General features: G+C 35.9%; 1 protein-coding gene across 6 annotated transcripts in view; it reads right to left on the reverse strand.

The window, feature by feature from the left end:
• The window catches only part of mctp1a (multiple C2 domains, transmembrane 1a), a 166,113-nt gene that overhangs the window by 64,693 nt on the left and 80,113 nt on the right, over window positions 1-21,307 (reverse strand). For all 6 annotated transcript variants that reach the window (XR_015850527.1, XR_015850528.1, XM_088336399.1 and 3 more), the window contains 2 exons: window positions 20,952-21,071; window positions 8,650-8,766 (listed from right to left, as the gene is read on the reverse strand). Coding sequence is in view for 4 of the 6 variants with exons in the window: in XM_088336399.1 (XP_088192525.1) it covers window positions 8,650-8,766; window positions 20,952-21,071 (237 nt within the window). In the remaining 2 variants the exon portion in view is untranslated. The remainder of the gene's footprint in view (window positions 1-8,649; window positions 8,767-20,951; window positions 21,072-21,307) is intronic.

Consider the following 21,307-nt stretch of genomic DNA (forward strand, 5'->3'; position numbering starts at 1 on the left):
AGGGTGTCCCCTGCCCACTGCCTGATTGCTGGGATGGGCTCCAGCACCCCCGCGACCCTACTGAGGATAAGTGGTGCAGCTGATGAGATGAAATGAGATATTAAGGAGGCAGCACATACTGCAAATACATATATGCTGCATATATAGCTATATTCATTGGCAAATGATAAAGGTTGGGTGCATTGTTTGAGATGTCCTTAAAATGTTGGATGTTAAATATTTTCTCCAATATCCATGTGTTAACAATGCCTAAAAGAGTTCAAAGAGCCCTTAATGTTTAATGAAATGAAATGAAATGATCGGCATTTATATAGCGCTTTTCAAGTCAAGACTTCCCAAAGTGCTTCACAGTGTGCTTCACATTTCCCAATAGCGGCCATGCAGCCTTGTAAGGCGCTAACCTGCTAATTGGTGGTATTAGGGGTTCAGTGTCTTACCCAAGGACACTTCGATATGTAACACGGAGGAGCCGGGATTCGAACTGCGATCTCTTGTTCTCAGACACTACAGCCAGAATATACGACATATGCGGTTTCCAGTTGTCTTTCATTGGGCCTATCTGGTTTTATCTTTTATCAGCTTTGTTCGAAGCGGAACACATTAGGTTTGAGGAAGGGGGCCTGAGGGGAATGCTGGAGAGAGACGCCATGCTCGTCCCTGCAGGATATTTTTAAAATGTTTATTTGTCAGTGGAGCGTAAAAATTGTGAAAGTGAATGAAAGAAAATGCCTGCTTCTCGTAATGTCCAAACGCCAACCTATCTATCTACCCTGGTATTATCCCTCGAGAGGGGTGACCTAGAGCAAGACAAACACATACACAAAAACAATGAAGAAGAAAATAAATAAATAAAGGGGCGACCATGGCCGACCCAAATGCCCAAACACACAAACAAGTTAAGCACCTCGGCACCCAAGTTGGTCTTGCTTTCGTCCCTCCAGATGAAACGGGACACGAGAAAGCGGCCATGTCACTCGGGTCAGGGTGACACAACACACTCTTTTGTTCAACAGCAGGGCCCGACAGCTTTCACTGGTTTACCCCTGCCGCATCAATCAGGTGCCCTGCATGTCCCTTAGAACACGTCTAAACCTCCCACTATCCTTTTACAACACCTCTCCACTCATTCCTATAACCAACAAGAGTTCTAGCTTTGACTATATTTAGACCTCTTTCCTGCAGTGCACTCATAACACCGTCCATCCACCTCACTCGTGACCTTCCTCTTGGTCTCCTTCCATTTGCTTCTGCTCTGTAGATCCTCTTCAACATTCTCTCCTCATCCATCCTCTCCATGTGTCCAAACCAACCGAGTACTCTCTTATCCACACGCTTGCTCAGTTCCACTTCTACTCCAGTTCTGTCTCTCACAATTTCATTCCTAAATCAATCCAATCTTGTCACTTCTAACATACACCTCAAACACTTCATCTCAAAAACATTTAAAAACATTTAATTTCCTTTTCAATAAGATGATGAAAGAAGATCTATTCAATCGCGTCGCAGAATTGCATGGACTTGCATGCAAAACATTACTCTGCCGCTATCTCCTGGCTTAATGTCATGATTGCAGCACTTAATTTTCAAATCCCGCGCCACACCTTTAAGAAGGTGGGTATCCTCCTATAGAAGGCAATTATCAAACAGTTTTTTAAAAAAGTGCAAGGAAGCCACTACGAAGTGTTGACCGTTGACTGAAAGACACGATGAAATTTAAATGCCTCCATCAATCAGAATGAGTTAAAAGAGAGCAAAAACAACCAGCACAGTTTGCTTGCTCCTTAGATTCAAGTCAGACAAATTGTCCTCTTTAATTGCGCTGTGCTGCAACATAAAATATATCATACAACGTTGCAATCCTCGCATGCATAGAACACGCGTGTCCCCCGAGTCTCGTCCCTGTTTGTTCTCAGACACTACAGCCAGAATATACGACATATGCGGTTTCCAGTAGTGGTTTCCCCCTCCGCTCTTGGCAGGGAAAAGCAACAAACAGAGAAGCAAAACAAGAAGAAACGTTTTAATTACTCCCAACAACAAAGCCTGCGATTGGGCCAGGCCCAGCTCGGGTCAGCGTTGCCGGTTTTGCAAAAATCCCGGGTGGGGGGTGGATGCCAAGGCAACTCACACGAAAAAAAACTGCATACTCTTGGGTTCAGGCTTCCTAATCAGCTGAAGGGCCTTGAATTATCCGAAGGGTCGGATGCGAGAATTCGCATCCGCATAAACAATTGCTCTGGTGGCGTGCTTACAAACAGATCCTTGATGGGCGCTCCTTGCCTTTGCCCTGACCCTGACCACTACCTGCTAAGCATTCGCAGAATCCTCAGAACAGCGATTAAAAGAAGCGACGTACCAACAAGGTCGTGGGCCTCTCCTCTTATCATGTAGCACTCTGACCTTAGAACCCTGGTTCTTCCACGGTGTTACCTGACGAGCCGCTGGCAAACAACTAAGTGAAAAGAGGAGACTTTTTTTATGTCCCCTCTAGCAGGAAAGTGAAAGAGCCTCTTAATTAATCGGATGACCTTCTCCTCCCTCATTCTATTATGTTTTAATACCAGAACAGGTTCATACTTTATATTCTGACACTGTTACTTATGTAGTACCACTTACTGCCAGTAGGAAAGACTAGTAAAGAAAAACGGAAGTAACACACAATAAAAGATAACAAATCAAATTAAATTACAATATTGTATATGTTTTTCTATTTAGTTGTATTTCAAAGTAATTCCTCTGATTTAAATGAGAAAATACACAAAAACCCATCAGTACTTTAGCTTTCTTTTATTACTGGTTTACTGCTTTGCGTATTTAAATTGAATTGTCTTTACTGTCATTGATATCAAAGATATGTGCATTGTGTTCTGCAGCAGACAGCGATTGCTATTACGGGTGGAGGTTGTATGTTTGTGTTGGGTTGGCATGACTGTTCGTGTGCGCTTCTGTGATGAGCTGATGTTTGCCGTCATTTAAACAGCGAAGTAGGCGCACAAGTCAATGTGTCCACCAAAAGAAACTGCAAAACAAGGCTACAGCTACAGTTAGTATTTCAGCGGGTCAATTGATTGAAAAAAGATTCATCCATTAAATCGGACTGCGAGAAAAAGTCAGAAGAGCGCAAAGAAAGGTGATCCCTAGCAAGTGCTCCGTAGATTGTTATCAAGTCAGAGAAGCGGCCAAGGCAGCGTCGGGAGATAAAGCGATAGCAGGGCCGCAGGTCCAGCTAACTGCTAACAGCTAGGTAACAACCCTGAAAAGCTACCCCTGCCGAGCCAGTATCTCACCAATGCCAAATTCATTATTCATGAAACAGATGACCTGAAGCTACAACTCGTGGGAAACCGCTACATTTGGGACGGTTGTATTTTAATCATCGCGGAGACCTGGCCAACTCAAAGATAGGCTATGCTAACTATTATGCCAATGAAAGATAACATTCTTGTTTTTTATGATTTTACTTTAGAAATTTACATGTGATTAAATACGGTACTTGAAGTCGTTTTGGTTTTGCTGTTAAGTGAATACATTTTATTATCTCTCCTTTAAATTGCCTGATCCTTTCATTGGATACATTTTAACAAATGGCATTGTTTTCTTGTTTGGGTTGCAGCTGTCATTAGGGTAGAATGGTGGGTTCTGACCAGTTGAGAACCAGTGTTTTAAGGGACTTGTGGCGTCTGAGGTTAGCTTCAAAAAAAGAAATAGCAAATGATCTGAAAAGTGAGCGGGAATTAATTGCGGCCTTAAGAGGCACTCACCTCACTACAACAGTATCAACACGTTTTAATTTCGCAAGCAATTGCCGCCGCACTCCAGGCGCAATGGTCCCTTTCAAAGAGGAGAGAAAAGCCATTCGCCATCGAGTGGGAGTTGCATGCACTTACTCGTGCGTACTCGTAAGTGGAAACGCGCAAAAATGTACAAGCTCTGTTGTCTCCTTTTAATTAGGGAGAGAACTAGCATAAGAGCAGAAGAAATGCAGGTACAGGGAACAAAATCAGCATGCATGCTTTTGCTTGGGTATGTGAGGAGAGAATGTTTCTTGTTTTTGTCAAGCAATGTCGCCATCTATAGGTGAGGAGAAATTATTTTCCACTGAGAAGGATGTGGAAAAAAAATCAGGATATTTCACACTAATTCAGGGGGCATGGATGAAAACAAATGGATTACATAGTAAATACACTCCAATATAATTCTGTTTTGCTTGTAAAGTAAATATAAATAAGGTGAGATTATTTCTTTGGCGTAATTCTAATGTGTGAACTTATCATGATTGTTTTATATTGTGGAATAATGCAGGGTTTTCTCGTCGTCATTATAAGGTGTAAAATTGATTTTGAATCTCGTCCATTCAAAATAACTTGTAAATGGGGATACATACACACCTGAACAAAAAGGCAACACAGAGACACTGCAAGAAACAAAAATACATTCTAGGTCCAGGTTAGCAAATTATCCTGCATATTTAAAGGATACATTTTGTTATTTTACTATTCTATTAAAATAAGAAAAATATACACACATTGAGTAAGAATATCTGAAATGGTAGATTTTTTTTGTCATTTGGAAATAATGACAACAAGTTTAAAATCTGAACAATTTTAAGACATACAATTATATCGTATACATAAAATATATTTTGGAGGTTTTACTATTTATTTTTATAATTATCTTAAGTAAATTATAGAATGAATCATACTAAAGCTAAATGGCAGACGTTTTTTTATTAATTTAATAAATGGTTCTTGAAATATAACATTAAACAATGAAAATATACACGTTTAAATTAACAGAATTGTATCTATTTATGTACCGATGCCATCTGTATCCCCTAATTGGAGGCGGCTAGAGTCAAGAACACACTCACATTCACCGAACATCCATTCCACTTCGCTCTTCCAAACCTGACACTGAGCATTAAGCATTAAGCCCACAGCACAACATATATTTTCAAACAATGATAAGATAAATTATAAATCTAAATAATATTGTGTTGTCTTTACTATTCCCTTGAAGAATGTTTGGGTGAAATTCAAAACATACTTAATGTCAGCAAAACAATACCAAATGGCAGATTTTTTAAGATCAATATACAAAACAATTCTTAAAACAAACCAAGAAACATAAATCGTACAATAAAAACTAGATACTTGTTTTAAATGAACAGAATTATTAACTGAATATTTTGTGGGAAATGGTAAATGGTCTGCATTTATATAGCGCTTTTCAAGTCAATGAAGACCTCCCAAAGTGCTTTACAATGTGCTTCACACTTACCCATTCACACACACTCACACACCAATAGGGAGTCATACTTAGAGTGGGGAAAATGATCTGAAATGGAAGGTTTTGTTATTTAACTTTCCCAAAAATTTTGAAATAAATCAAAATTGTAAATCAAGGCACTAGGACAAGATACACATAATAAATTAAAAAAAAAAAATGTATGTATATATATATATATATATATATATATATATATATATATATATATATATATATGTACTTACTTTATTTTCTGCCCAGAAAATGTTACCAGTACTTGGAACGAGTTTTATTATTTTACAACATTTCTCCTCAATTTTCTAACTGGACTTTTGGCAGTGTGCTTTGTTATTAATTCAATGAGAGTCTGCCCATCACATATAAAGGGTGTTAAATTGCTTTGGAGTCCCGTCCACCCTCAATGATCTCTAAAGGGGAATAAATACACACCTGCGCAAAAAACCTGAATATTCGGCCGCTTATTTCCAAGTTGGACTCGGAGAAAGCACTTATCAAAATGAAGCGCTTTATTGTTCACATCTCTGCTATCCCCTCTCCTGAAATGTGCCATTAAAACACGTCTGTCTGCCGTGACATTGCGTTGCCGTTATCCCATTTAAGAGTTAAAGAAAACGTGTTTCTTTTTTTTATTTGTATTTATAATATTTGCAAGATAACTTTGCTTGTTTCAAATGATTTTTTGGTGATTTTATGAAAAATATTTCTGAAAATAAATAGTAAAACCCGCCAGAATAATAATCATTGTTTGTTGTATTTAAAATATTCTGTAAATATTTTTCCTTATTGTAAATGTGTGTCATGTTTTTGTGTCTAGATGTATGATTTATTTTAGGATGTACATATTTTTGCTCACATAAAGTATGTATTTTTCTTATAGTACTATTATTATTTGACATTATGACAAAGACTTTTTTTTTCTATTTAAAGTCTTTATTACATGATCACCCTAGAGTGCCATGTCTAATCTCCTTACATACTATATTTTCTATGATGAGACAATAATAACAATAAAGACAATTCCATTTTTATACCAGTAAAAATGTAAAATATAAAAAATTACCTGTCAAGTTTGCATTAGAAAAAAACAATAGAAAAAATAGAGTAATGAGATTTTAAAAAAGAATTGTTGGCGATAAGTATTTATTTACAAATTTAGTTAAACAATAAATTAATATTTATATGTATCATATTTAGATGTTACATATAAATGTGATATTATTTAGTTGTGATCATTTAAATTGTATCTTGTTCTTCCTTCATGATTTATGTTTCATGATTTATTACGAAATGATTTTGTTAATTATTTTTAAAAAAATAATTCCATATCATTTTGCTCACTTTAAGAATGATTTATTTTGTATTTTGATAAAAAATAATTATTAGAAATAAAAAAGAAAATTGTAGATGATTCTGAATATTTAAAAAATGTCTCTGGGTCTTGTTTTGTGATGGATGTTTTGTGATTTATTCCAAGAGTTATCATAGAAAATGATAAGAAAAATACTCATTTTGCTTATATAAAATGTGATTTTTCTTATTTTGCTACAAATGATTCTTGAAATAAAAACCAAAAAGAAGACACCAATATTTCAATGTACCTAATCTATTTTTGGATGTATATCATATTTAGTAGTTAATTCTGGACATTTAGAATGCTATGTTGTTCTTGTTTTATGTTTTATATGAAAGTATTTTTGTCTAATAGGAATGAATTGCAGTTTCAGATCATTTTGCTGACTTTAAATGCTTTTTTTTGTATTACATAATATAAGATTGTTTTGTCTTTGTACTCCACAAAAATGATAACATGTGAAAGAGGATGTTTCCTAAAATAGTATGCATGTTTGTTTAATATTTGAATACTTTTGTGTTTTTTTAATTCAAAGTAAGAATTCGAATTTTATTTTTTGTCATTGATTACGAAGCAGTGAACATTTTTAATGAGAATCGACGTGGCATTTTGGTATCAACAAGATAAAAAAAATAAATGAAAACTAGGGTGAACATAATATTAAGAGAGGTATGAAATATTTTCAAAGTAGTGCTGCAGCAAAATACTGCAAACATAGGGTAAAGTAAATAGAATAATAAATAAATAAACATGAGGTTTTAACCGCATGGTCGTATCCAACGTCATTGTTTCGATTCAGACGGCTCGGCTCAGTGTGATTTCATTCTTCCGGATTGTCTCAGAAAGTGAGAATCTTGTGAAAAAGTTATTTACTGTAATGCTATTAAAAACTATGTCATACATTCTGGATTCATTACAAATGCATTGAAATATTGCAAGCCTTTCATTGTTTTAATATTTCTTATTATGGTAAGAGCCTGATAGTATACCTTTTTGAAAGATAGTTTAATATTTTCAGATGAGATATTTTTTTTAATAATCGCCACTAAATTAAAATACTTCAGTTGATTGGCAATGAATTGAAATCACATTACAGAAAATGAAAACAATACACAATACAGTATTCTAATTGTCTGAGACAGTCCCTTAATCTGGTCAAAGTATATTTAAAATGTGCCTGTAACAAAACAATAATAATCTATAAAATGCTAAAGGTCTGTGTAATTAATATACAGTATCTAAAAACATTTGTTCTATGAAATATAAACATAATTTACTCTAAGGTGCAAAATATTGCCCCCAATGCCATCACATCAATATTGAAATAGCTTGAATGGGTGGGGAAAAAAATAAAGATTTATTTTTATAATTGCTCTAATATTTCGGGGGACAAAGACATATAGCTGACATTTGAATCGGTGAAAAAACGTTTTAATATTGCAAAAGAGAGAAAATATGAAAAACCTAAAAGAAATGGAAACCATCAAAAAAAAAAAGAAAAGAAAGAAAATTATGAAAAAGCGTGAAGAAGAAAGAAGAGCGTGAAGAAGAAAGAAGAAACAAATGGGACAAAGAAAAGGGGGGGAAAAGGAGAAAAAGGAAAGAAAAAAAAATAATACTTAAAATGCTCAAAAATTTTCTTACAGTGGAACATATTTTGAGTGTAGCCTTCGCAAGAAGATTGCGGCCAATCATCTCAGCTACCTCTAGGTGAGGATCTTCTTATGTCAAATAAATGCTAAATTCTCGACAGCCAAGAATTTTACAAAACTTTGCATGACAGTTCATATACTTTTGATTATTATTTAAATCAATATTGTTTTTGTAATTTCAAACCAATATTTTTTGCGCTAAATAATACACACAGTCCCTTTAAGACGTGCTAAAATGGTGAGCGAGACAAGAGCGCCGTGTCCCCGTAAAATAACATTTTAACGGGCTGATTGTGTCCCCTGCAAAGAGGCTTTTTACAGTGTGAAGAAAGGCGGAGGGATATCGAGCCCGCTCACCACGTCTTGTCTCGTGTCCTTGCCCGACATGATGAGAATGTAGTTCCAGGCCAAGGGCAGCAACAAAGCCAGGGGGATCATATAGAGTTCGAAGTTCCACACTAAGACCACAAAGAGCTGCAGTGCAGAAAAAGAAAGGGAAAAAACACAAAAAAATCATCAGGGTGATTCCAGACAGCAAGAGAATCCTACCCCGAAAATAACATAGCGCCGTCAACAAAGGTGCAGGATCAACACCCTGACCCCCAAGAGGCTCCTCGGGGCCTTGAGGTGAGCCCGGTTGCCTCATGCCAATCATCCCTGGGAGGGTCTTGGAGGTCATGGATGGTTTCGGGACCCTCCCGACCTCACGCCAGCCACACCCTGAGTGGCTAACCCTGTCAATCCGAGCGCCAATAGCGTTCAGGAGACCCAGCTGCCAAAAGTGCAACCTCAAGGCCTCCCCTCTCATCAGCAAACAAGGAAGGCGCCGGCTGAAAATTAACCTTTGATAATATGAAAAAAAAGCTTTCTGCTTCCTTTTCAGTCTCTGTGGGAAAGAGATATTGATAAAAGTGGGGGGTTGTTCTTTTCTGCTGGTATAAAGGATCATGTTTAGGCAAGTGGGGAACTTCAAAATTAGAAGAAAATGTAGCTACTAGCAGGAATAGATTAATGGAGTCTTTTTTAAATATTTCATACGTTTTTCGATCATTTCAAATTGTGTACGCTGCATTACAATTTTTGTACAGGAAAAAGATAAAAAAAACTCATTCTGTCGCTGGTTGAAGAAGACAACATCTTGGTGGATTGCTAATATTTCCACGGTAGACTATAATAAGCAAGACTAAATTGACTACTAGTGTGTAAAAAGTAAGAAAGATGCTTAAAGAATTGTTTGTGTTGGTTATCTGGTAAATATAATAAACTTGTTTGGACGAATTATCTGTGTTTTTATCAAACATAGTATAGTCTGTCTTGCTGTGAGTAAATAAGTGCCATGTTGTGTTTGACCGTTTATTTTTGCTTAATAAAGGGAATGAAAATTACTAATCAGGGGAGCAATGAGGTTGAGATGTATGTTTTGTAGTTATACTACCAAGTAATACTACCAAATATTTCCTCATTTCAAATGAGGGATCACCAACCTTTTCACAGCCGAGAGCTCCTTTTTTGTTCCTGATTAGTGCAAAGGGCTACCAGTTGGGTACACATTTCTAAGATAACAACTTGTGTTATTACTATATTTTTCTATTACAATTACCAGGTCAATCACTAGAAGTAGCATTAAAATATTCTTAGTCAACCACTAAAACATAATTCACCTGGAAAAACACAACAACCCGTCACTGATGAGCTATTTTCAGAACCATTGTGCAAACTACTCAGGTGTTCTTGGAAGCTACCTGGTGCCCACGAGCACCACGTTGGTGATCCCTGTTTTCAATGTTATGTATTCTTATTTGTAATTTGAAAAAATATGTGCAATACGAAACAAAAACAAATGAAATGAGTTATTCGCCATATCAGATTTTTAATTAAAATATTTTCAATTGATTTGTTCGCAGATATTTTGATCATTTTAGATGTAATATTCTTATTTATTTTTTGTTTATTCAGTGAAATAAGAAAACAAAAAAATATGAGCAAAGGTATCATCCATATCAGATTTTTTTTCTTCAAAATCTTTATAATCAAAAATGTCTTGTTATGTTTGTAGATATTTTTGCACATTTCAATTGTTATATTGTTATCACTGTTATTTTAAAAACATTTTCAGTTAAATTAGAAAAAAAGTACCAAAAAAATAATGCAAATGTCAGGGTCAGATTTTTTGACTTATTCAAAGTGTTTTTTAATGTACAGTACATAGCACAATAAGAAATGTCAGAGTTAAAATAAGGTATACACCAGTGAAACAATGACTTTTTTTCAGATTACTATATTTCAACTTGAGGATTTTAGAAAATAAAAATAAAAATAGCCTTGGACATAAAACAAACATTTGATTAATTACTTGATTAGAATGAATTATATTAGATTAACTGATCGATTGTCTAAAGTAAAAATAAATTCATTTTACACATTTGTATTCATATAATGTTAGGTGAATGAGCGAGTGAATGGTTGTCTGTCTCTGTGTGCCCTGCGACTGGCTGGCAACCAGTTTAGGGTGTCCTCTGCCCACTACCTGAAGATAGCTGAGATTGGCTCCAGCACCCCCGCGACCCTACTGAGGATAAGCGGTGAAGATTATGGAAGGATGGAAAAATAAATTGCCAAAGACCTGCACTTCCAAAATGGCATTGCAGAATCTAAACTATGGCTTGCGGGCCATTTCTGACCTGAGAAGTAGTTTTCCGTGGTATGCAGCAAATAATAAGAATTAAATGTGATCCAATAATAAATATTTAATCTAGCTTTAAAAATGTGAATTGACTATTTACAAGATTTTTTTAATCTCAAATGTATAATTATTGTGAAGTTCAAATGTAAATGTACAATAAAAAGGTATATAAACCAATAATACATTTGTTCGGGTTTTTATTTTAACTTTGCTGGTTAAATATAAGATTTATCAATTAATTTTTGTTTAAATATCAATACCTACATTGCCATTGTTTGACTATTTAAAATGTTCTCTTTCCCAAAAATGAAGCAACTCCTTGTGTTAAAATATAGGAGTGGGCTCAAACGCAGACACATTCGTCGCCCAGCTGTCTGTATAGAAATGTCTTTGCACCCTCCCACGCGCAAACGCTCTTGGAATTTGAACCTACCCAAAAAAACAACAACAAAAAAAACTGTTCTAATTTATCACAAAAAAAGTTTGGAAACTTATAACAACATTTTTTACAGTGTAAAAATAAAAAACTTTCAAGTGAATGTGAAATTAAGCAAAACAGACCAAGCATAGCTGATGGCACAAATGGTCACAATGGTTGTCTTGTTTTTGTCATGTATTAATAAATAGAATGAAATAATAAATAAAACTGACAGCCTAATAAACAAATACTCCATTCCTAGAAAAAAAAATTGGGGAACTTTGAATGTTGTACCAAACTCCCTGAAATACCACAAAATATAATTCCTACAAATAAATAAATGTGTACATACATACTGTATGTATATTATATATTTTATTTTTGCCTATCTATCCTGACAGTCTTTTATATATTTTTTCTCTTTAAAGTATTTATTACACTTTCCCTGGAGTGCCTTGTCTAATCTTGCTGCATACAATGTTTCACAAATCTAATATCAATTGCATATGTAATGAGAATTGCTATACATCAAATAAGATTTTGGCGCACAACTATATATTGAAAGAAAAAAAAAAAAAGGAGCTCCCATTTTGAACCTGATACGATAACATGATAACAACCGAAGACAACATTATTTACTAAAGTTTCTTTGTTGGTGGTTTAACTCCTTTTGTCTTCAGGTCAAGTTTGGGTCAAAATGACCTACCACTCTGTTGTTAAATCCCATAAAAAATGTTTTACTTTAGAATGTATGACTTTCTTAGATCGGTCCTAACAATAGAGGAAATGTAATGTTGTTTCTATTCACATTTCCATGCAAGCTGAATAAAAGTACAAAAGAAGGTCCTTAAAATACACCTAAAATGGGTCACATATTTGATTTACTATAGTGCAAAGGGCTACCAGTCTGATGTGCATTTATGAATGAACAGCATTTCATGTTATGGCAATATTCCGCTCTGAAAATTGTGGAATACTCAGCCCCATGAGTTTCCTTCTGCAACCTCAGTGGAACTGTTTAAATCTAGGCTTAAAACACAGCTTTTAGCTTTTGAATGACCTATATTTCGTGTTGACAATATCTGTGTAATGACTTAAAATGAGAAAAACACGAGGGTTACAACAATAAACAGTACCACTGGCATAGTATTGCATATACTTCTACATTTTTAGTATGTTTATTGTTGATTTTATAAAAACTGCTTTTGTGTCCTGCAGTTTGCATCAAAATTTAAGGTAACATATAATTATATATATATATATATATATATATATATATATATATATATATATATATATATATATATATATATATATATATATATATATATATACACACATATATTTATATTCAAAAACAAGAGGTAGCTTTCCTTCAGGGTGTTAACCTGCCGCCCTCTCATTTCTTTTCCATTTGGCTAAGTTAGCCGACGGCTACATTCTGTCGGGTGGCTTTCGGGACAACAAGGGCCCCCCACGGCTGGTTAATGGCGACCCCCGCGGCACCAGGACCTACTCCTACTCCTTGGTTCCTTATGCTACGTTGCAAGCTGAAGAGAGCTGAACATCAGAATGGATTCGAGACAATTCCACGAGGAAAAGTACATGCACACTGAGCATTTGGATATTTGGGTTGGGAGTCATATAATAGTATATAACATATGAATAATATTTATGAAATTACAGTACCATAATCCATTCCAGAACCCTGTTCGAAAACCAATTTGGTCGATCACCGAAAATCGTTTTTGCCATTAAAAGTAATGTAAAATCGTTTTAATCCGTTCCAACACCCTGAATGTTTAACATGAATGTAAACATGAAGCTAACCCAGGCTAATCGTACGTTTGCGTTAGCAAAATCTTCCGTACGAAAGATTACGCTAACATGAATGTGTAAAAATAAAAAAAGGATTATGAATAAGATTTCATACCTTTGCGGTGGACGGTGGGGAGAGAAAAATCCTCAAAAGTTTTTCAACCTCTTCCAAAACTTGCGGCAGTTGCTTGCTTATAGCGCTAACTTCCTTAGCCGCATCACTCGATTTCACAGCCTCCTTATTCTTTACTATCCCACTGATAGTAGATTTAGCCATGCTGTATTCACTAGCAAGATCGGAAATTCGTACACCCTTCGGGGATGAATAAAGTATCTATCTATCTATCTATCTCTTTCATATTTAGCTATTATGTCTTTCTTAAAGGCAATAGTTGGACGAACAACTTGTCTTTTTTCACCTGTCCTGCTTTCACCGACCTTCTTCGGAGGCATAATTAGGGGCTCAAACACCCGTACACCGCTCAGCATCGCACCCTAGCGTACCGGCGTTCGAACTCCGATTTTTTGACCGAACAGCGAAGCATGAATTTCTCGAAATTTTTGGTCGAACACCGATTTGTCCGAACTGAGAGGCGTTCGAAAACCGAGGTTCCACTGTATGTCTTACTTAAAAATAGGGCTTTAGGATATAATGTCATGCATACATTACGATGATGGATAAATATGTCAGTTTTGATTCAACATAAAAATAATCAGTATCTTACGATTGGGAAACACTGAAAAAAATCTCAATATTTTCTATTGAAAAAACACAATTTTGAGGATTTGCTAATTAAAGTAACTGTTTGATTAATTAATTATATCAATAGTTGGAAATTTATCTGAGGTATTTTATTGTTAATATTTTTTTTTTTAATTAAAAAAATGAAAATACAAGATTACAATGAGACTTTTAAGACTGATAATGGACCACAACTAAATTAAAAAGCAAAAATTATTTGAAACAAAATATATACATACAATCTATGCAGTTAAATTGTGTAATTCTTTGATGTTGGCATCAATATTAAGAATTCCCCTTAACATTAGAGGACGTCCGTGCCGTGGTGGGAGTGTACAGCAAGCAAACTTGCCCCTTTTTGTCTAAGCAAAGTGAAAGCTGAGTTTGGATTTCAGAGGTGGCCTTTATCTCTGTTACATCATTTCCCATATTGGCGCAAAGCGTTGCCAGATAGCAAGTAGAAGTCCTGTAAAGTTTGATGGAGCAAAAAAGAAGGGGGAGGGAGTCTGAATATGTGTGCTGCTTTAGACCAGAACTCCCTGAGCTTCATTTGGTGGTACTTGCCTGCCCCCTACTGTCGCCAGATGAACACAAATGTGGTTCTTGTGCAAAAATCAAACAAAATCAAATCAAACCAAATTTAGATTGCATTTAGATAGGACATACAAAAATATGAACGTACATATAAATAATATTATATATAAATACCCCAAAAACAACAATATGCATTGAATGTATGTTTAAGTTTTAAATAAGTATGTTTAAGGCTTGTATAAGTAACCTGTCTTGTTTTGTACTAAAAATACATTTCAGAAAATAATTTGCTCTATAAAGATAAATAAAGTTAAGTTTGACGTACTTGTGGAAGGCTTTATGAGTTAGGCTACTTCCTCCTCCGTGGTACAAAATGGGGAAAAAAAATGATCCAACCATTTTCTCAACCGCATCAATCTTACTTATTCCACATTCATTTCAAAAGAAACGGCTCGCCTCTTCTTTACACTTTACACCAACCATTTTGAATGGATGCACAAGATATCAAAGAATAAAAACATCAAAAATTCTTAGCGCGCTAAGGATACAGTACACGTAGTATGTTTGCAAACTAACTAGGAAGTAGAAGCCAGATTTCTTCTTCGGGGTGGATGCTGGATGACCTCTCACAGCACTACAGCAGTGTTCATTTTACCTCTGAAAAGTTATGGGTCCCGGGGACTCGCATGCTCAAAAATCTATGGGTCCCAACAGAGATCTATGGGTCCCCAAAATTTTGTGTGCTCCATGCCCTTACAAACGGTCGTATTTTCCCTTACAAACTACAAAAAATCTTCTTCTTTTTTTTCCAAACCTGTTTATTTATGTAGTATAGCGTGTTATATTGTGCATGTGTTTCCTTATATCATATATATTGTTAATGAACATTTTGTTGTGAGACACTGAGTTGCTCGACACGAATGAGGTTTATTATACAAAAAGTTAAAAAATGAAGTCGCTTGGACGTTCACTGTAGAAGGAAAAAATACATACAAATATAATTAAGTAGAATAATACATTTTCTTATTCAAATTATTAATTCATTTTCTGCATTAAATTATTATTGGTAATATACTGATTAAAAGGGATCACCACAAACCTGTCTTTTTTCATTTTCTCCTTTTATACTTCTTTTTTTTTCTTAACTTCTTTATACAACATAATCACTCGTAATATAATGCATCAAAGCAAGTGAGCCGTTTGAGAGCCGGCTCTCTTTAATGAGTTAAGCCGAAAAAGCCGGTTCTCTAAAAATAAACGGACTTTCACTACACAACTCGAATTAAACAACAATGGCGGATCTGCCTCATGAAAAGTTTGGAGTGCGGTAAATCTTTGTTAAAAAATGATAATGACAATTTCGTGTCAAAAGAAGTTGCGTCCCGGGGACGCTCGTTGATTTGGCACGATGCGTCCCCAGCAAAAATAATGCGTCTGGGACGCAGGGACGCGGGCAAACGAGAACACTGCTACAGTAATGTCCTGTACTCGGAAAAAGGTGCACACAATACAAAGTCTACTTTAATAAATGTCTGGACATTTTTCGACATGTTAAGAGATCAGTTTAGTTAAAAAAAACAAAAACGTATGAAAGTAGTCCCAGTTTGATGCCCGATTCCTTATCTTTCACTTTCCTTACCTGCCAGGTGTATTTTTCTATCACTCTTTATTTCTATCACCTGGCGTCAGGGTCTGACTCAGACCCTCCCTGGGCCGTTTGTGCACCGGGGACCACCGACCTCAGCTTCTTCCTCCCAAACAAATTTGCCGAAACTTTATCTGCAATTGGGAGGCAAATAGAGGTAGCTTTGTGAGGGCGAGGGGCAGCCAGCCGGGGGTTGTCGCCGCAAGAAGGGGAAACCATACCGGGGCGCTTTTATGTCAAGCAAAGTAGCACTCTTATCGGGAATAGGGCCTGGACAAGGGAAACACTTCTAGAGGAAACTGGAGCACCTATCACCTGTTTTGCATTTAGATCAAAATTCAACCAGTTGAAATAAGAAAAGGGGGAAAAGTGAAGGTACAGAGAAGTATCTGTTGGTGTGTGTATGCTGCACACCAGAGAAACAAGCAGTCTTGAGGAGTAATGGAATACGTGTAACGGTGTTATGTAATCAGGATACAAAAAAAGGTATTGTATTCCTTTATTGTTAGAGAAAAAAAGACAAATTATGGGTATATTTGGTAAAAAATAAGGATAACTTTGCAGGATTATATTTCTTTTAAAAGCTTTTTTCTGTTGAACACTATGGAGGACAATATTGAAGTCCGGTGTGCATTAGTTTTACCTCTTTTTATTCTCTTCTTCGTTCGCAATGGCTTTGTTTACATTTGCCATGTCCAGTCGTGCCACTCTCTTCCTGCCATCTTACATGATGTTGTGTTTTTTTCTTTTTTCTCTTTATTTTCCCCCCTTTTAAGATCATTTTGTGCATAGTGTTACATTATAACTGATAATATACCCTTTTTGGGGCAGGGTCTTTTTCGTTTTTTTTTTGTTTTTTTTTTCATCATTTATCGCTTTTGCCTTTTTTGTTCCCTAATTTTTTCTTTTTCTCTTTTTCCTTCTATTATTTTTGTTTTTTTGATCTTTCTTGTTTTTTACTTTTTTCTTTTAGTTTCTTTTTAGCTTATTTTTTTTCCTTTTTCTTTTTTTGCTCTGATTTCATTTTGTTATTTTAGGTTTTATTTTCCTCTTTCCTTTTTTAATCTGTGTCTCTTTTCTTTTGTTGCTTTATTTTTCCCTCTTTTAACGTAATTTTGTGCATGGACATGAGTGGTACACAATGCTCACAGCACCCAGGGTCTCTTTAAATTGCTCTTTTGACTCCTTTTAAAAAGGGGATGGCGGTACTTTTCAAACTTTTGCAGTCGGGGCTTCGTCTTTGCCCACAGCAAGGGACAACTTTGAACCATTTTCAAGCCGACGTTTTACTGCTCTTAGTTGAAATATAGCGGCGGTGCTGACGCGGAATATCAAGTCAGGGTTTAATCGCCAGAGACAAGAGTGACCTAAAAAAAGATTGTCGCAGAATTGTGGAAGTGCTTGAGTTTTTTTTTGGCGACATAAATGAGAATCGCAATCAGTTGAAGGGGTATACAAAATATAGAAAAGTGAAAAAAAAAAACAGATGTAAAAGGAGCAGAATGTACTTCTAGGCGAAGCTATCCTCAATAGATCTGTTGCCGTTTACAAAACTAGAAAAAAAATGCTTTTACCTCCCACTCCCTCCTATCTCTCTTTAGAGTTATAGCTAACGCTTAAAACCTTTAGCGGCCGCAACTCCGCAGAAACTAGCGAGAGGAGAAGTGCAACATCTGTCCGGTAAGCGACAAGCCCACACACTTGGTACACCTTTCGCAAATGTGCCACCTTGGCCAGATGCCCCCCATCCCCCCATAAAAAGCCACTTAAAGAGATGAGCCAAGTGATTAAGAGGTCTCTGCAAGTGAGGGAGGAGTGATGAAGAACTGGAGGGGGAGGAGGGGTACCTGTGTAAAAGAGAGGTCCTAAGCACGGCCATGCTTTTAGCTAAGTGCACACTCCTACGCCATGGCGGGAGGAGCAAAGCAAAAATGATGTCTGAATTTCAGCCTTTCAATAAACTATAAAACACTTTGCCCTTGGCCTACATACGTGTTTTATTGCCTGGAAATGGAAGTGTGCGCAAAAAGGTTACTCCCGATTGGATGAATTTCATGTTTGTCTCGCAAACGAGACTCTCAAGGATGATGCGGCATCTTCAAGCCATTCAGATGGTTTTTTTTCCTCTTGAGTTCATTTAGGGCCGGTCCACAAACAAGAACCAATAAGGCGTTAACAAACACACAGAGATGGGTACATTTTAACTAAGTCTGAAATGCAATACACTGATCTAAAAATGTTATAAAATAAAAATTTATAATATGCTCAAGTTTCCAATTCTAAAGAAATACCTTATTAGCAGAAAAGATGGGTAATTTTTTATTTTATTCTATTTTCAACTTATTTCGACGTGTTTAAAAATATATTATTTTGCATGTTTTCTCAGGCGTGCAGTCTGGTCTCATTCTCAGAACCAGAACAGGAGGAGGTCCCAGATGCGTAACGTTTACTCACAAGTTTATGGAAATATAGAGTAAAAAACAAACGGCAGCGATCCGGTGCTTGCTGAACGAGGGAAGCAAGTCGCTCCCGGGATCGGAGCGTGTTCGGAATGCGGAAGTGGATCTTCCTGAGCGGGAGATCGTAGTGTGGTCAAACGGGAAAAAACGTGTCGTTATCCTGGACGGGAGATAAGAACGTGGTCGGTGGTCAGAAACGGGTCGTAGCCAGAGCCGGGACGGGAGATCAGAATGTGGGCGGTGGTCAGAAACGGGTCGTAGCCGGACACAAACAGGGAATCAGGAACAGACGAGTGGGATACGGGTGAAAAACGGGACCGACGGGAGTCAGAGTCAAAGTGTTTGCCTTGTGTAAACAGAGGTTCGCTGACAGACTGACAAAGGGCGAGTGAACGCACTGAGTTTAAAATTGGGGGAGTGGGGGTGCAATCAGGTAACCAGCAGCAGCTGGCGCTAAACGAGCAGGCACAGGTGAGTGCCATGAGTAATCATTGTTTTGTTTTTTTCATATATATAACATGTTTGGCTATGTATGTGTTTCTGTTAAATGTTTGTGTGTATATGAAGCATGCTACCTAAATCATATTCAAAAGTAACACACCCAATGCAAGAATGTAAACACGAAAATTTTGTCTTGCTTAAAGGGACAGTGTGAATTATTTAGCACCTACAAAATATGAAAGCCACATGCAATGTAAAATAAGGCTGCACAATTAACCGAAATCTAATCGATATTGCAATGTGACGTAGTGTGATTGTGTAATTTGAGCCTTGTGTGAGCAGAAAGCAACCCAGCTCCCCAGAAGAGGGCGCTCTTTTTTTGTAAGGTTTAAGCATGTCAATATGATTAACCCTCATATAGTCTTTATTTTAAGGACCAATTTTATACTTTTTTTAAAAAGCTTACATGAAAATTTTATTATATTTCATTTTTCTACTGTTGAAACCAATCTAGAAAAAAGTCATGACATTTAAAGTTCAATAAAATATAATTCAAGGGGATTTTGGGGGGCTTTAACAACACAGTGGCATTTTGACCCAAGGACAACTGGAGGGTTAAGTACTCACAAAAAATAAAACGAGCATAGAGAATGTACTTTTCTTTCAAAATTGAAAATTGCATTGCAATCGCAATACCGTTCTATAAACTTGAAAAAAAAAAATTCCAAACTTGTACAGCCTTATTTTACGGTGTGAAACTCAGAATTTCGGAAAACAATAGTTTCCACATGGATTTAGGATCTGGTACACATCCGGCTCATCTCTGAAGCACAGGATGACATAAATATATTTGTTTTTCACCCAACCAAAAAAAGGCACAATATTATGCTGATAATACAAATATTTTTCAAATTTTACTATATTTTACAAATGCATGTTTCCTTTCAAATCCGAAAAATATTATTGTAAATAATATTCTTAATAAAAACGGTTGAATATAATAATCATTAATATTATTTTTTATCAATTATTACATATAACACCAAAAATTGTTAAATACATTCTTAAATAACATTATTTATTTCTAAATCTTTTTTTGTGTTTCCCCAGGATTACAGGCAATTATCTTTTGTCAATATTATAAATATGTTCAAATATGTAAAATATATAGAAAATATTACTCAAGCTGAGAGCTACTTTTTGTTTCTAATTGGCACAAAGGGCACCCACTCTGATATGCATTTTATTTCTAAAAAATAACTTATCAGGTAATTACTATGTTGTTACTATGTTATTACTATGTTATGGGCGAGTTAGCTGTTGGAAGTAGGATTAAATAGACTCAGTCAACCGCTAAAAAAAACATTTTACTAGACAACCACAATGACCTAGCACTGGTGAGCTTTTTTCAGAACTTGTCTGCATGCACCTCAGCTGTCCTTAGGGGGCCCCCTGAAGACTCCTGCTATATACTGTTATTATGTTTTTTTTTTTTTTAGACCGTAGTCATGAAAATAAAATATTTAAATATAAAAGGAGAATTTGCCTAAAACATAAGACTAATTTTTGGTTTATTTCTAATACCTTGGTCATTAAAGTGAAATAATAAAATAAATAAAGGAACGGATATTAGTAATAATGATAAGAAGAAAAATGTTTTAAAAACAGTGTGGTGCATAGGACAAAAATTACTTGAATTATTGATATAGCCTGCCATTTAAGCTTTTTTGGGGGGCATTGTACATTCTAGTTCATAATAATATGTCGCATCAGCGTGGGAATCAGCCATCTACCCACTCCTAACTCTAAGCATGATTAATTTATGAATAAATAAGAGCTCAACTATAAACTATCAGTAATTATTTGTCCATTATGGTATTGACAAAACAGGGCTGACATTCATGTGTATGTGAACCCACCACAAACGCACAGATGCTCCTCTGCGGGGATTCCCACTCGAAGCAGCTGTTGATGTAATAACCCGTGTTGATGAGGAACATGATGCAGCGCCTCACTCTGTTAAAGTTCTGCAACAGCAGCTGGAAAGAAAAGGACGAGTCAACTTGGTACAGAAAAAAGAAGCAGCTATGCATACAGAAAAGGTATATTTAACTGTTGTGTTGTGATTTTTGTAGTATTTGTGCAATGATTGATAATTTGAAAAATATTGTTGACCACTATCACCAAACACTAAATACAATGGATTCGAAAACAGGTTGCAGTGAGAGTGTGCAGAATCCTAACCACTATACCGCCTTCTGTATAGGTAACATAT

Source organism: Urocampus carinirostris, chromosome 5, assembly GCF_059441175.1.
Source record: "Urocampus carinirostris isolate Australia breed hairy pipefish chromosome 5, RoL_Ucar_1.0, whole genome shotgun sequence".
Lineage (NCBI taxonomy): Eukaryota > Metazoa > Chordata > Actinopteri > Syngnathiformes > Syngnathidae > Urocampus > Urocampus carinirostris.